The sequence below is a fragment of the Rhinolophus hipposideros genome (genome assembly GCF_964194185.1).
Source record: "Rhinolophus hipposideros genome assembly, chromosome: 6".
In the NCBI taxonomy this organism is placed as follows: domain Eukaryota; kingdom Metazoa; phylum Chordata; class Mammalia; order Chiroptera; family Rhinolophidae; genus Rhinolophus; species Rhinolophus hipposideros.
In genome coordinates this window covers 19,583,414-19,599,674 of record NC_138052.1, presented here as the reverse complement: position 1 = coordinate 19,599,674, position 16,261 = coordinate 19,583,414, and the positions used below count along the sequence as shown (strand labels likewise).

The 16,261-nt window shown below is 37.2% G+C and overlaps 1 protein-coding gene across 2 annotated transcripts in view; it reads right to left on the bottom strand.

Moving 5' to 3' along the window:
- The window catches only part of THSD7B (thrombospondin type 1 domain containing 7B), an 815,330-nt gene that overhangs the window by 39,190 nt on the left and 759,879 nt on the right, over positions 1 to 16,261 (bottom strand). For both annotated transcript variants that reach the window (XM_081051932.1, XM_081051933.1), the window contains exons 18-20: positions 16,117 to 16,258; positions 14,244 to 14,359; positions 11,885 to 12,002 (exon numbers count right to left, since the gene is read on the bottom strand). In XM_081051932.1, coding sequence (XP_080908058.1) covers positions 11,885 to 12,002; positions 14,244 to 14,359; positions 16,117 to 16,258 — 376 coding nt within the window. The remainder of the gene's footprint in view (positions 1 to 11,884; positions 12,003 to 14,243; positions 14,360 to 16,116; positions 16,259 to 16,261) is intronic.

Genomic DNA, 16,261 nt, shown 5'->3' with positions numbered 1-16,261 from the left:
CTAAAACATACGTGTTTGGACAGATGTTCTTCCCAGCAACACTCAAAGCATATTATATAGGTCAGACATCATCTCATTCACATGAAATGTTATGCCTGTTTGATGAACAATTTTGGCTCAAGATTTTATATGAATTCTTGCTTACTCTTCAGTATTATAATAATCTTATTTTAATCTAAATACCTATTACCCTAAAGTCATTACATTGCATTCTGTTCTATATCTATCTTTGTAAGAATAATGACAATGTTGTATTGCCTTTATCACAGTAAAAGGGACTCTGTTTCATTATAACCAACTGACTTTAAGCTTGTTCTTGAATTAATGGTATGTGGATGGCCATTATTTTAGAACTATTTTATTTATTTCCATGCAAGTGACAGATATCTTCTCCTGGACATAGAGATGGAGGGAGACTAATGAATTCAATAGGGAAAAAAATTGATGCTCTTACTTTTTGAAATAATATAATCTTAAAACTATCCATTGAAAGCATAGCCTTATGATTTCTCTGGCTTTTGCTATCCAAACATAATTGTACACATGAAACCTACATTATTTTACTAACCAATGTCACCCCAGTACATTTAATTAAAAAAAAAGAAAAGATTTTCAAACAATGCCATCTACTACCAAGGATACATTTTTAAAACCAAAACACATATAACAACTCTACATTTTGAAGTATACTGTCATGTTTAATTGTGTAATATTAACGTTCAGTAAGAAAAACTTTGCTGGTAAAAGCACGAGGGTCTGAAAAATAACTACTGGGTTTCTGGGGGTTATTTGGTATATTTTAATATGTTCCTTTTTAAGTCATGGATATTTGGTCGTATAAATAATCAGAGAAAGTACCCCTCAAATTAGGCACTCTCACGAATCCTGAAGTCGTAAATACAACATGTAGTTGCATGGATACAGATGGCATAACAAGGAGGCCTGCCATCTCCAATGATAGCGGTCAAATGCTACCTGGGATTTCAAACATCAGACTGGATGGAATATTCAACCACACAACTACCTCTCAGCAATGATTCTTCTAAAGGGGACCTCTAATGGCAGAAGCATGAAGGAATTGTTTTGGTGATGGTGAGTTTTCACATGAGGTGGCTGCTGTGGCCAAATTAAAGACATTTAAAATTAGGATTGATCTAGCATATGAGAGATAGAAAATTTGAAAATAGTTGATGTATGGTGAAAAGAAACCTGGACTTGGCATCAAAATTCTCTAGTTGGAAACGGTTCTCTCAAGTTAACAGCTAGTAAATGCTGTGACTGCGTGAAAGTATTTTAACTCCCCCAAGCATGAAATTTCCTCTTTGGTGAAATAAAATTAAGTATACAGAAAGCATCTGAGGATAATTCATGCTGGGGAAAATGCCATTGAAAAGTGAATCTATTAAAATGGGAATTAAATTATGTTAATAAATAAAAAAAAAAAACATGTTTACATGGGACATTTTCTGGACCTAAAGAGTAAGCAAGAGGGTTTATTTGATCTAATACCAACTGCCATGCAGATTACAATTGCAATTATGCACTCATTATTAGGACAAAGAATATGTCAGCTGCTGGTAATATTACATAATTTTACGATCACCCTATAAAAGATCCACGACTGGCTTGTGTGGTTTGATCAGAGTGTCTTTGAGCCACTTTGATCACAGCCTTGAGTCACTTTTCATCAATTTTCTCAAGAACACCTTTTAATCTCTGGTGTACAGATTGCGCCATTTTGTGCTCCTTTGTTGTGGTTCACGTTCCATTTACAGCTAGAGAATAACCGAGACTACCCTGATGCAATGACAGCACATGCACATCAGTGAAGGGTGCTTATTGACCAGGGGATGGCTTTCTAAGGGGTCAGCTCATTACTGAGTGACTTGCTATTTAGGGCTTTCCCTTACCACAGAACTCACAAGTATGGCGATTCAAGGGAAGAATACCGAGAGGGTGAGGACTCCTTGCACTTATCTCACACTGGTTATATGAATCAAAAAATACCACATATAACCACATTATAGACTATCTAAAATATAGTAGATGCTTGTTAAAATTTTAAATATTTTAATCATTGATTTTTAACAGCTACTATTTCATATCAATTCCTAGAATGGGCCCTGGAACAAGCCTATAATGGGTATATAAAGCATGCTACCTGTATTCTATTGGGCTTGTAATGCTAAAAGCACACAGCTATGAAATCCATAATGATTCAGTCTGCTCCCAACCCACCAAACCCCTTACACTCTGGACTGGACTGCTTCTGCCATCAAAGTAAGAGTGAAGGCTGCTGCCATACACATCCTCAGGCTTCCAATCTGACAGTGGGAGATTTTCTCAGACACTGTCTGGACTCCTCTTGTTGGGTTTATGATTTTCAATAAATGCATAGTGTATGGGTCTAGAAATCTATTTGGAAACTGAATTCAACAGTAGATATAGACAATTTGTTTAATGAGCAATACCAGTGAAATGTAGAAGCTGAAATTGACTCTCTATTCATCTACTCTTCAGGCTATAAAAGACAGAAAAGTACTCCCTACAAAACATTTTTCCAATTTAATAAAATCCCAAATTATGATAGGGTAAGTTTGCTAGCAAAAAATTCTCTCTGAGACTTTTCCTCTCCTCCCGTGGGAAATATTTGGAACTCATTATAAGCAACACTGATATTGGGATTACTATTACATTAGTAATAATTGCTTGCAATAAAGGAAAAAGAATTGCCTGGTAAGATCTCCAGAAAAAAAAAAAGAAACAAACAAACAAACAAAACAGTGAGCCATACTAGTTGTAACACACACACACACACACATACACACACACACAGAGACATCCACAAACATGCACATGCACACGCACTCAAACAAAATTCAAAGACAGGACAATAAATAGGTTTAAGGCTGCATGTAGATTGGAAGCATATTGGCCCAGGTCATACTTCCATTGAACTCAGCAGTAGTCAGACTTCATTCTGAGGCCTCGCTGACAATGGATATGGGAAATTCTAAGCACTAAAAAACCTTAAAACTGGTTAAATATTTGCCCGTTTCTACATTCATAAAATGAATGAAATGAATGGATGAAATGGAGTCACTGCAATGGTTCTTTGTTCTGACCATACTTTCAAATCCAAGCAGCCAGCCACCAGGCACTGTCACAGAGGCATGCTTTAAATCACAGATCTTCTATGGCCTCGACACATGGTCAACTGAATTAGCTTCCAATTATGGTTTTGATAGATCTGGATAATTTAAATATAACCCAGCAAACAATGTAAGGTATGTACGTAGGGGAAAATGGAAAAGGAAATACAACACTAATTGAGCAAAGAAGAACATACCTATTTAACCTTACGTAGTTCATTAAATAAAATATCTGACCAATTTACATGAACATACCTATAAACTCCAAAACACCATAGACATGTAAATACAATAACAGTAGTTCCTGAAGCGACTCAGCTTGTGGCATGTTACTTGAATATTATTACTACTTACTGATTTGCTTTTTACCTGGGCATTATTTCTTTTGAATATGAGTTGAATTTTTAAGTCATATGTACACTTGCGGGCAGGGAATGGACTTCCAAAGCTGACATCTATAAGTGGTTGGTAAACTTACACCACGAAGGATGGGGTTCAATGTCACTAACCTCAAGTTGATGGTGGTCCTGCCTGATGTGCACCCAAAAATTAGGTTATTGAATGTTTCCACTTTTAAGTGCCATATTTCCTCCTACAGACTTATTCTTAAGCTTTTGGTACCTTCTACCTAATATTAGTCTGTAGAAAATACTAACAGATGATGAAATAAATGAAAGGAAGCAAAGGGATACTAGCAACAATCTCATTTATAGCTGGTCATGTCAGTCTATTAATTTTAATTACATACTTGTATGTCTCTGTGGTTAAGAACATTTACTATATAATACCTTTTGTCGTTATGAAAGCATTCCTCATTATGGAAGGGGGAACTAAGTTAATTGAGTGACTACAATGTGCTGACATAGAGATGCTACAGCATATGTTTTTTCTTGCTTATGTCTTTTCCCTTCCTTATTCTGATTTCTTTGCTCCCCTTTCCTTGAGAGTAACTGCTTTCCCCATGCCCCTCACATAAATCACTTCCACAAGAATCCTAGTCTCACACTCTGCTTCAGACAGTTATTAATGTTCTTATCTCATGTGTGATAAAATTAAGCTCAGAGAAATTAAATAATATTTGCAAAATTACACACCTAGAAGGATTGGAACAAAGGTTTGTCTTACTCCAAAAGCACGTGCTTTCCAACAGATCTCAATCTCATCTGGTCAGAGTCAGGTATCAGATGCTCTGTTGTCATGGTTAGGCCACTTGAACAAGTCTGAGAAGTACACTTAGTTCTACCTTCTGCGATAAATGTGTTACCTAGTTGTACATGTCATATTTTCCTTTGGTAGAAAGTAATTACAAGTGTGGCACTAACACCTTTCTCTGTGAGAACTCGGTATTTGCTTTAGGGTACTTGTCAGAGTAAATTTCTGAAAGCAGTGGAAAGTTATCATGGATTGTATATAAAATTGTTCAGCTAATTTCATGCAGCTCTTTATGCTGGATATTTACTTTTTATTCTCTTAAATATCATCTGTAATTTTTATCCAAGTTTATTTTAAGTGCGACATTTGTTTTAAATGTACACCCTGGTGGACACAGATTTGGGATCAAGGCTATTTTCTAATGTAACAAAGTGGAGAAAAATTACGGTCCTGATCTGCAATGTAAAGACTGACCTTCCACATTGTTAGAGATGAAAGATGCAGTAATGCTTCTTCATTCAGAGCTACATTCCACCTGTTTCTGCTGTGGAGGAATTCCTTGGCTTATCTGAATATTGCCTCAGACACCCAGATAGCCTTAATCTTAAAGAACACTCAGTTTAGGCAAGATATAAGTTCCACAGGCTTTTCAGAATAAAATAGACTAGTCCCAACCATGACCATCTATTGGGAGTGAGGTGAGCTAAGCAAGGAAGTAACAAGACCACAGTTTTCAAGGTCAAGATAGACCATGGTATCAGAGGAGTGGGATAGGTCTGTTAAGTGCATAAGATTAGGCACATTCGGTTTTGCTTGGAAATAAAGAGCTCCAGAATTCTCTGTGGTAGAGTGAATGTGTATACTCTAACCTCTTATTTCAACAACATATTTGAGTCACATTAAAAGCTAACAAAACTTGGTAGAAAACTGTAGATACCTGTATACAGCAAAAAAAAAAACAAAAAAACAAAAACCAGATGAGGCACTCCCCATGGGATGTAAAATGAGAAGGTCAGGAGAGTGAGTTTGGCAATCCTGGAGCTACGGTGTCCACTAGAATCATGCATGACCTACCTGTAAGATTGGCTCCCTGACTATATTACAATTAAGTGGGCTAGACAATATACAATATTATTGATGATGAAACAAGTATATGTTTAGGAGGCTTAAAATTCAGAGGGACTTCTGAAAGCCCTTCACACCCTTTGTGTTCCAATCTGACATCCATTTCCTCCCCTTTTTCTTAAATATACCTACACATTCTTAGAATTTTTGTAAAGGGATTTAGGTAGCACCCAATCCAGGTCCCTACATGTAACAACAACACTTACATGTACAAAATGTCAGATGTAAAGGGGCATAGCAGAACAAATAGGGCTTGGAGATACCTGAACATGGGTTCAAGTCTTTCCTCTATAACTTAAAACCACATGACCTTAAGTAGGTTGCTTAACTGCCTATCACCTCACTGGTAAAATTATGCCTATACTCTTAGTACTCTTGTAAAAACATTACTAAAATACTCCTGACATTAATAATTGACTTTTTTTTTTAATAATAATTGACTTTTTGACCAACAGATATTAAAATGTAATTATTCTATAAAATATTTCTGGAAAATAAAATATATTCTGTAAAATGTTTCATTACTTTACAGATGTGAAAAAAAAAATAGTGCGAGTTCTGCAAAGAGTAGCTCAAAGTCCTACAACTTGCCGTTGCAAAAGCCAGCTCTGAAACGCAGACATTCTGGTTTCTTACCTCCACTTTCTTTTTTCCTATGCTACCATTTCCGTTTCTTGTATTCTTGTCATAGGAACTAATTAATTGATATAGTAAATAAGTTTGTCCTGTTATAACTATTGGACTGTGCTCAAGCAAGAACACCAGACTGATCACTCTTACATAGAGGCTTAAGGATAAAGGCTTGCCTTTGAAATCTAAGAAAAGCAAATAAATAAATAAATAAATAGATAAATAGATAAATAAATAGAGAAAGAAAGAAAGAAAGAAAGGAAGGAAGGAAGGAAGGAAGGAAGGAAGGAAGGAAGGAAGGAAGGAAGGAAGGAAGGAAGGAAGAAAGAAAAAAAGAAAGAAGGAAAGGCTGGAAATTTCAGTTGTGGTGCTTGAGAGTTAATACTAGATTATTTTTTTCATTATGGGCTAGAGTTGACAGAAAAATTATATGCCATCTGGGAATCATAAGAGGCAGGCTGGATTACATAGTATAGAAAAATACTATAATCACATATATATTGAGCCAAAAACTATAAAATAAGAAAAAGTCATAGTCTGGGATTGATAACATTCTTAGAATGATATTGGGTAAATAATAATTATGAATAATTTATGATATCCCAAATTTAGATAGTTCTACATTTCACTGAACTGATGAAAAATCAACAAATAATATGACTAATCCAAATATTAAGCTCTTCAATTAAAAGCTTTGATGTTTGAAATCTATCTAAAAAGATCCCTTAGTGGAAGCTTAGAATCAGTCTCTCTCTAATGTCAAATAAATTGGATTCAAACTGTTCTGACGTTGAAATCTTTAACAGAATTAGAAAGTATAGTATATGCCACGTATCAGGTGTACATGAAAAAGGTAATCCAGACACTTGGAAAATAAGGAAGAACTCATTTCAAAATTTCTCTTCAGATCAATATAGTTCTGGGGGTTTGATGGCAAAGTGTGGCTCCTGGGGAAGCATCCAGAATATCCAGCACACCAGGTATTGCCTGACAACCCAGCGAATTCATAAAAAGACAATCGTGTGAAGTCAACCGAGAGCTGCAGGTGCTTTCCTCAGACTCCCATGGAACTGGCTTGCACATTGAATGTGACTCAATAAAACTATCTCCTCTTATGGTCTCTGCCCCATTGCCACACACAACCAGTTGAAAAAAAAGAAAGTGGCTCGTACGAAAAGACATCTGCTGGCACACTGTGTTAGAAGACACAAGCTGCAGAGGTTTCTCCACGATAGTTTCCGACCTTTTCAGCTCTCCAGTTTGGTCTCTTTTAAGAAACTAGTTCATCTATGCCATACATTTCTGCTTTGGATTATCATTTGTATGTTGTTTTTCGGTGGTTCTGTGTGAGGATTAAGGCATAATTTAAATACAGAATTATCTCATTTGAGAAACATTACTATCTGCCAGGTGGTTGGTGATCAGAAAAGAGTGGTGCTGTTTGATTGGAGCTGGAAGGTTGGAGTTGGGGAGCAGTTTGGGGACTGATGAGGGGTAATGTAATACTCCATAAAGGCTGTCTCAGCAGAGTCCTGAGAATAAGTGCTTAACAATGTAAAGGCCATGAATCCTGTTTTTCTTTGTACTGCTCTGTTTCTTTTCATTTGTTTTTGTTTTGTTTTTTAAGATTGAGGTTGGCCACAAATAAATATAACTAGACATACTCATTTTTTATATTTTTGTATGTATGTCCTAACATAGAACCTTGAATGCAACAGGTAGTCAAAACATGCTTATGAGATTAAACCGTGAGCAGCTAGTAGAGAAAACAACAATTATAAGAGTTATGGCACCTTGTTACTTAATTGTCACATAAATATCATCTCCTCAGTAGCCTGCATTCCCCCATTCCTCACTCCCCTGTAAGATTCCTATTGTTCTCCATCAAATGAGCTATTTTTGTCTCATCGTAGCACTCATCAGCATCTGTCATTTTTGTGTTTATTTATTTATTTGCTATCTCTCTGTATTGTCATCACCATCTAATTTTCCACTAGAATATTAAATTTATGAAGTCAGGGGACGTTATTTTCCTGGGATCTTATCTGTTCCATACACAGTATATATCCTCAGCTCCTGGCTCTCGGAAAGCATTCAATGAGTATTTGTGATATATATGAATCAATTTCTTCTACAGTACTGCCTACAGATCTCAAAGTACAGGGTCACCATATAATTTATTTTCCACACTGCCACTTTTGACACTGAAAGAGGACACCATTACGCACCAGAATAATAGGTGTCGACTTTATAAATCTTTGTTGAATAAATAAATGAAAAATAGAATACATACATATTTAGAACAGAGCACTGGAGGGTTTGTCAGCTATTGGGATCACCAGTATGGACTATTCCTTAAAAGGCACTATCACATCTGACAATTAGGGGGGTCAAGATATATAAGGGTCAAGAATGGATTCCCAAGAAGTTCTCCTACTAGACCATTAGAAACTAATGAGAGGTGATTTATAACTAGCGGCATATCTCTGTGCCAGGGAATACTTTTAGGTGCTTTCTAAGTGCTTTATACAACTTGATTTCTCAAGTAGTTAATATTTCCTTCCCTAGTCTCCCTGTGCCTTAGTTCACGCAATGATTTTCCTTAGGAAAACTTTGTTTGTCTTTGTTTGTTATTCTAAGGATTAGAAAAGGTGAATTTAAGTTCAGCCTAGAATGGCTTAGAATTCTCTAATAGCGGAATTGAAATTTGGAAGGTTTTGTGTTTCTTTGTTTTTGTTTTTACAGTAGATAAACAGGGTCTGATGAGTCTATATCAGTAACAGAATTGCTTGAAAAATTAAAGTGATATTTTAATATTAAACTTACAGTTTGGACGCTTCTTTTTAAAGGTGGTGTGTTTGCATGAACATGGCAATCCATCATGTTTCCATGACTTGGTACAGTGGCAGAATTAGAACTTTCAGACAAAATTAATATCAAACAGATTTTCTGCCTCCTTGTATTGAACACATTCTTGGGTAATGGTACCTAAGATTTCTGCATTTAGTTAGTAGGAGAGGAAAATAGCCACTGGCAGAGGCTGGCTGCCTCTGGGCTTGTGATTTAGTTGGCAAGCTCTTCCCCTTCAAGTTTTTCCCTAAGGTCTAAACCCACCAGAGCAATGACACATACTAATTGAAATTCCTCCAGTGTGCCAGGTACTGTGCTTCATGGGAATTGGGGGATTCACGCATGAACAACCCAAGGAGGGTTTTTGGCCCCTTAGAGAGACAACCATTAAAATTCAACTCATGCATGATAAAAGGAGTGAGGGCAGTAGTGGGAGTGATGGTGAGATGCTCCATGTGAGGAAAGGTACTAAGGTAGAAGTAGACACTCAAGGATGTGACTGAAATATGGTACATCGGAGCACAGATGGCCAACGGGACCACGGAGGGTGACGACGATAGAGAGGCAGGCATGTGTGGGATCATGCAGCTCTTTGTTGATCATGCTGACAATACAGGACTTTGTCCTCTCTCTACTTTTCCATGCTACCCTTTACAGTGTGAGAGTCACACATCCCAGCAGAGGCCCATGCAGACAAGACTGCAGTGTTTTTGGCTGTGGGATAACCTGGGTAGGTCACTACACAGAAGAGGAGCCAGTTGTGTGATGAAAAGACATCACCAATGTGAATAACACCTCTCATTTGTATGTCTTTAGTCAACTCATCAGTGTGCAATATTACCTATTTACTTCTTTATTTACTCTCTGTTTTCTCTCAACTAGTTTGTAAGCTCCATGAGAACAGGGAAATTATCTTTTCTTCCTCCACTTCTGTATTCCCAACACTTTGAACTGTAACTGGCACATAGGTATTTGCTTAATGGATAAATTAATTGATAAATGACTTAAGTCAACAGGAAAACAATTGTTCAGATTTGCATTTTTAAAATTTCACTTAGGCTATGACTGTAGCACATGGCTTTTCAGTGAAGTAAAAGGATAAGATATGAGAGTAAGAGATGAAAGTGACTGGGTCTATGGTATAATCTTTAAAAGATCCTAGGCCGTCTCCTATAACCCTCTCTACTACTGGTGGGAAGGAAGATGGAGATGGAAATTAACCTATACTAAACACCTAAAATGTGTCAACAGTTACTGTGCTAGGTACCTTCATATACTGCACATCATTTAATTCTCAAACCTAAAACAATGCCTCTAATATGTGCATGAATTCCATATTATAGATAAAGAAGCTGAGACTCAGAAAGATTAAGTAATTTGCTTAAATAGCTGCTATTTGAACCTAGATATACCCAACTTTAAAGAGGATGCCCAACTGGAAACTATGCCATGCTTCCAATCAGAAAATTTGGGGAATCATTAAAATCTTGGTCTTAAGACTTACCATTTGGTTTTCTTTTCAGGCTCCCATTGCATAGGAAATGACATGTTCTTATTAGATATTGTGACTTCCACATTTTCATTTTGAATGATGCTCTTTGCAAAAGTAGTTTTCAATTTCCTTAGCCACATTTTCCTGATATATATCCTGGCTACTGTTTTCAGCTCTGTCCTCCCCAGAATGTTATAGAAGAGTTCAGAGATGAGACCCCTTTCCAAGCTGCATCCTGCCTCATTTCCCCAGACTATCCCAACTAAAGCAGAGAATTATCAACACCCCAGCACACTCATTTGTGAATAGCTTAGAAATGAGCCAATATTCTAGTGTCAATGGTCCAGTTCACAGGAATTCTAGAAAACTGGTTCCAAATATCTTTGTTTGGTAATCAGATCCAGGTCTTGCCATCCCTTCTCCGACCCTGATTCCATGATTCATTCAACTTGGAATTCTTCTTCCCTTTCTCCCCCTTCTTAGTGCCTAGCCATATAACAGGATTTCTCTCTGGGTCCCTACTCCAAATGTTTGACATTTACCTTGTGATCAATTGTAACTCCCGTTCAAGAATAGTCTTCTCATAAACCATAGCTCTGTGCTTTCCTGTTATGCTTTTGTTGCACTCTTATGTGGATACAGGTTTTGGTCTCTACTTTAGCCTGATAGCTGGTGTGCCACCTACGTTTCCATTTGCCTAGCTTCTGAGTATCAGTTGCCTTCTGCATTCCTTGCCATTATGTATTACTTACCCACTGAGATACCACCAGGAACATGGGAAGTGATTGCTATCTGTTCACCGAAGATTCACACTTCCTTTCCCCCATAGTGTTGCTGAGAAGGAACTAGTCATCCAGAAACTACATTTGCTGCCCTACCACCTTGCATTGAGCTGGGGATACGGGACTAAATTTTGTCTAGCAGAATATAGATGGAAGAGATATATGCAACTTCCAATCTGGTCCTTCAAAATTTCCACAGAGCCAGCTGGATATCACCCTCCAGAGAAACTTGGTTATGTTAAAGTAGAACATATATCAAACTGTGTCACTGATTCACTTTGTGAAGCTGAAATCCACCATTTATGTGAGTGAAAAATTAGAAATTAGTCCCTAGTCTATAATGTTAAGTCACTGTGATTTGAGTGTTTACCTGACACAAGAGCCAGTATTACTTATATAATCCAAAAACCACAGAGACCAACATTTGTTGGATATGTTGAGCTTATGACCTTTTGAATCAATACTGTCCCACAGGGACAGCACCTCCTCTGATGTCTGCCACAGTGACCAAGTCAGTTCTTGGTAAGTGGCACAAAGGACTGATTCTGTGAGGCCGTGTTCTTTCTCTTCTCTTCTGGGTCAGCATCACACTGCCTCCAGTTGGCCAACAATGCCTAATGCCCATTTGTCAAGCTACAACATACTGAAAGGTATTTAAAAACTACAGTGTGTAGTGGGAACAACATAGGGGACCTACAGACCTCCATGACCACAAGTCTGTGAACATTCTGTCCAAGCTGTCCATCCTGAGAGCTGACAGTTGACCACACATTCCACCAGGCAGTGAACGCTCATTCTCTGGGGCCTCTCCAAGTTACGCTGCAGATGGAAATAAAAGAGGATTTTACTGGAGAAGTCATATAGACATCAAATCAACTCATTATCCTTTTATGGGGAAAAACTACCTTTTATTCAATGATGATAATCTTTCCACATTTTTGTGGGGAAAAATATCCTTCCTTATGTAAATTGGTGGCAATCATAGAAAACGGTCATCCTTATTTCACAAAATCACAACTTGTCAGCTCAAATTTATTTTTATAAACATTGGAATAGACCTCCAATTAGGGTACTGGGAAAGCAGGTGGTTACGTGACAAAGAGATCTGTTCTGTCATTCAGCCAGCAAGGACCCAGGAGGACAGCACAGTGCTAAATTCAGGCACCTTGCACTTCTGGGTGGGCCAATGGCACATAGAGAAATCAAAACTAACAGCTAGTGGGGTGGCCTGTTAGCTCAGTTGGTTAGATCGTGGTGTTGATAACACCAAGGTTGCTGGTTCGATCCCTGCATGGGCCATTATGAGATGCACCCTTCTTAAATAAATAAATAAATACATAAATAAATAAATAAATAATAATAAAACTAATAGCTAGCTAGGCTGAAAAATAAATCTGTATAAAACCCAAATCAACAACCCACCTAAAGTTCATAAAAAAGATCAATTATGCGAAAAACATAATCCCAGTTAATCATCTGCAAAGTTGGTGACACAGTTTATTTTCCTCTTGTTCTCTCTGAAACCTGAATCTAGGCAAAATCTACAAATTGTAATGATCAAGGTAGAAGAGGTCTTAGTAAAGGAATAAATTATCTAAGAAACACAGAAAGAATAATGAAAAATTCTGCTTTATGAATCACACACTGTGTGCTTATATAGGAAAACTATGACCTTCAACACATCTTAAATGTTAGCAATGTCCATACCAAGTTAAAATGAATGATTATAGCATGATTATTTGACAAGTGGCCAAAATGGAAATTACCATATGTGTTCTATGATCTATTCAAAATGGGTTAATAATTTGACACTTCTTTAAACTGACATCCTTTTTTTGGTTGGACATATGGCATTTAGAAAGCAGAAAGACTGATGTTTCTATTAATAAATAGTTATCTTTCTTTGTATCAAAATAAAAGATTTATTATGTACACCAAATGCAAGATTTTCACTTATTTGGAGCTGCCGTATATTGGCAATTCATTTTTCTTGAAGCAGGCAACATCTTGAGAGATAGATAAAATGAAATAAAGTGTTAAAATAAATCACTGACACTTGATAGACAGAACGCTGCCCTATATTAGTCAGTTTTGGATTTCACCAAATGGGTCATCCAACTTCAGACGGTTAGGTCTCAGAGTGGTGTTGGTCTGTGGCTATACTGATGGTTTACAGAGCATGTGGTGATAACACTTAATTCTGTTAAATCAGGATAGGTTTGAGAAAGGTTTTGTTTTGATTTTAATATCCATTTGTGGTCTCTACTTACATTAAGAAAAATGGGACGATTTTTATTTTGCAAGTTTGTTAAAATAGTTTCTGTGGTAACCTGAGTTAACAGGCCCTGGATTTTCAATTCATTTCAAATATTGCCTAGTGATTCTTTAGTGTGACAGCATGTGGTCATATGTATTTCTATTAAATTGTCCCCATAGTGCTTTTCACTTATACATTGGGAAGGAAATGCCAACTTATTTGGAATAGTTTTTGTCCATATTCCATATAATTTTTCACGGGAAAAAAAGGGGCAATATAAATTGCAAAACTTCAGAACCCACTAATATGAAACTTGGTAGGGAGGAGTTTTAACTTAGTTTCAGAAGAAAAATACAACAGTACTAATTACCTACCAATCAAATATCAAATTGGCAGAGTATTCTAATATCAATTGTCAGCATTCATGTTATATGCAAGAGATATTATCACATATGCAAATGAATCACCTGCGCAATACGAGGAATCATATCTAAATATTCAAGTCACTGGATATCAATAGTTTGTGGGCCAGCAAGTACATCTACATAAGTTCTTAAAAGTCATAAATAAAATGTATTATGTTAATGAACCCATTTTGTCAGCTCAAAATGACCTTTCCCAGTCATTTTGACTAGATTCAAACTAGTGAACGATACCTATACTATACTAGTACCAATTACTTTAACTGAACCTAGGTTGTGATGAGAAGAAATCAGGGCCTGGTATCAAGCATTGTGGAGGTTGCGGACCAATACTAAGAAACCCAAAGCCTTAGGTGTGAGACACACATGTAAACACATTACCTGCTCACATTGGTCCATGCTGACTGGTTTGCCATCACTGCGCACACAGCTCAGAAGGCGGCTCCTGACACCTTGCCCACAGGTCGCATTTTCATTCAACTGGCATGTGCTCCACTCTACAGGCATAGAATCACCATATTGAGTTTCAAAATTATGGCCATCTGAGCAAAATACAATAAACCTTTGAGTATCTGCGTTGGTGGAGAAGGATACTGTGCATATAATCCTAGAATCATTTCCAGGTAGCTTCGAAAAGAGTCATGTAATTCTTTTATTGAAAAACCATCACATAAATTAATAAGCGTCAGTTACCCTCCTAAGTTTGCTTTCTTAAGGTAAAAAGCCAAATGTTTGTCAGAAACCACCTCACAACTTGCTAGGTAGACAAGGAAAGACACTAACTAGGATGGCAAAGGAAAATCAATTTGGAATCGTCTGTTTTCTGGGGATAATTGAGAGAGAAACTATCAGCAATGATGCTAGTCTTTGATGCAAAGTTGAAAATGTTTTCAAGGAATAAATATAATCATCTAGACATTTGGTACAGTGAAGCCAAGAGAGGTACCCCAGAAAGGAAAGAGCTCAAGGTATTCAGAACTCTAGGGACTTTCCCCAAAATTCAAATTTTCTCAAAATATTCTCTCATGAGAGAAGGTGTTATAAATTTGGCTAGTTGCATTACAAAGTAGACAACTGAAAGTGAGAATAAATTCTCCCATAGTTAACCTACTTCTTTAAAAAATCCTTATTGTTGGAGTGGGTAAAAAGGAAGATCTTTGATCATATACAATGAGAACATTTTTAAGGAGAATTTTCATATTTGGTAGATAATCTAAGGGTTTAATAGGAATAGCAAACCCTTGCATAATAAAATCAAGGTTTTAAAGACATGCTCTTCCAGTAAAGCAAATTTAATTGCATTTCTGAAAAGTTGCTATGAAAACCAAGGATCTGAAGCAACTTTAATTAAAGAAAAAGGACAAAAACAGTAAGTTGTCTTTCACCTACAGAAACAATCAGACAGCCCCACAGAATTCCCTGCAAGGTTTTCTACATGAGAAATCTCAGCAGTGCCTCTGGGACCTCAGTGGGGGATTTCTTTCAGAAAAGGCTATTATTGTTTTGCCTCTGCAGGCATGTGGCAGTTTGGTCGTCAGTCTTGAATTCAACGTTGAGACTTAACATGGTTCCACATTTTGTGATATTATGTATACCTGCTATTGCAGGGAATGGCGGGTAGCAGATCAATGTGAGCCAACAATCTTTGGTTTTAGACATTGAGCACTGTAGTACCCCAGAAAATCCTAAGCAGTGGCTGAATAAAAAGGCTGTTGTGAACCCCGGTGCCCCTCAAACATCCCTGGCCAGGCATGTTTACTGAGTGAAACTCACACAACAAGTACATCGCAAGCTTGACTTTCTTGAAATAATAAAGGTCACGAAACAGCTAAATTCTGTAACAGAATGATTACATTCTTTCCTCAATGGGAAATTATCCCTGCTACTTATTTTTATTGTTTCAGTTCATCACGGCTTAATTCAACTTTATTCTGCAACTTTGCCAAGTATCTTTGACTTCAGAGATTTCAGGGGGCCTTGCTGAATCTCCATGCCAAGAGTGGGCATTTCTTTCTGTAAAGGGACACTGGAAATGTTGAGTCCTCAGCCTTTCATGCAATATATTCATGTATATTCTTGTTTTTATCTCCCATGGAGATAGGCAGATAAAGACTACTTTTATCAATGAAATATACTCTGTACCCTCAAACAGTCTTCAACAAACAGTCCTTAATCTGGAGAATGAAAACACACAAACATTCTCCCATTAGCCAAAGTTCAGGGGAAATGACACGGCTGTGGATTCCTACTATACCTGTCAGATTGTACTGGAACTGGAAGCAATTTTCATTGAGGAGGCAAGGCCGCACCTGGGAGTCTTCAGCACACGTCCTTGAGCTCAGCGAGGACCTCAGCAGATGGCGGGTTCTTCTCTGCATTGTGTGGGGATCACAAGACTA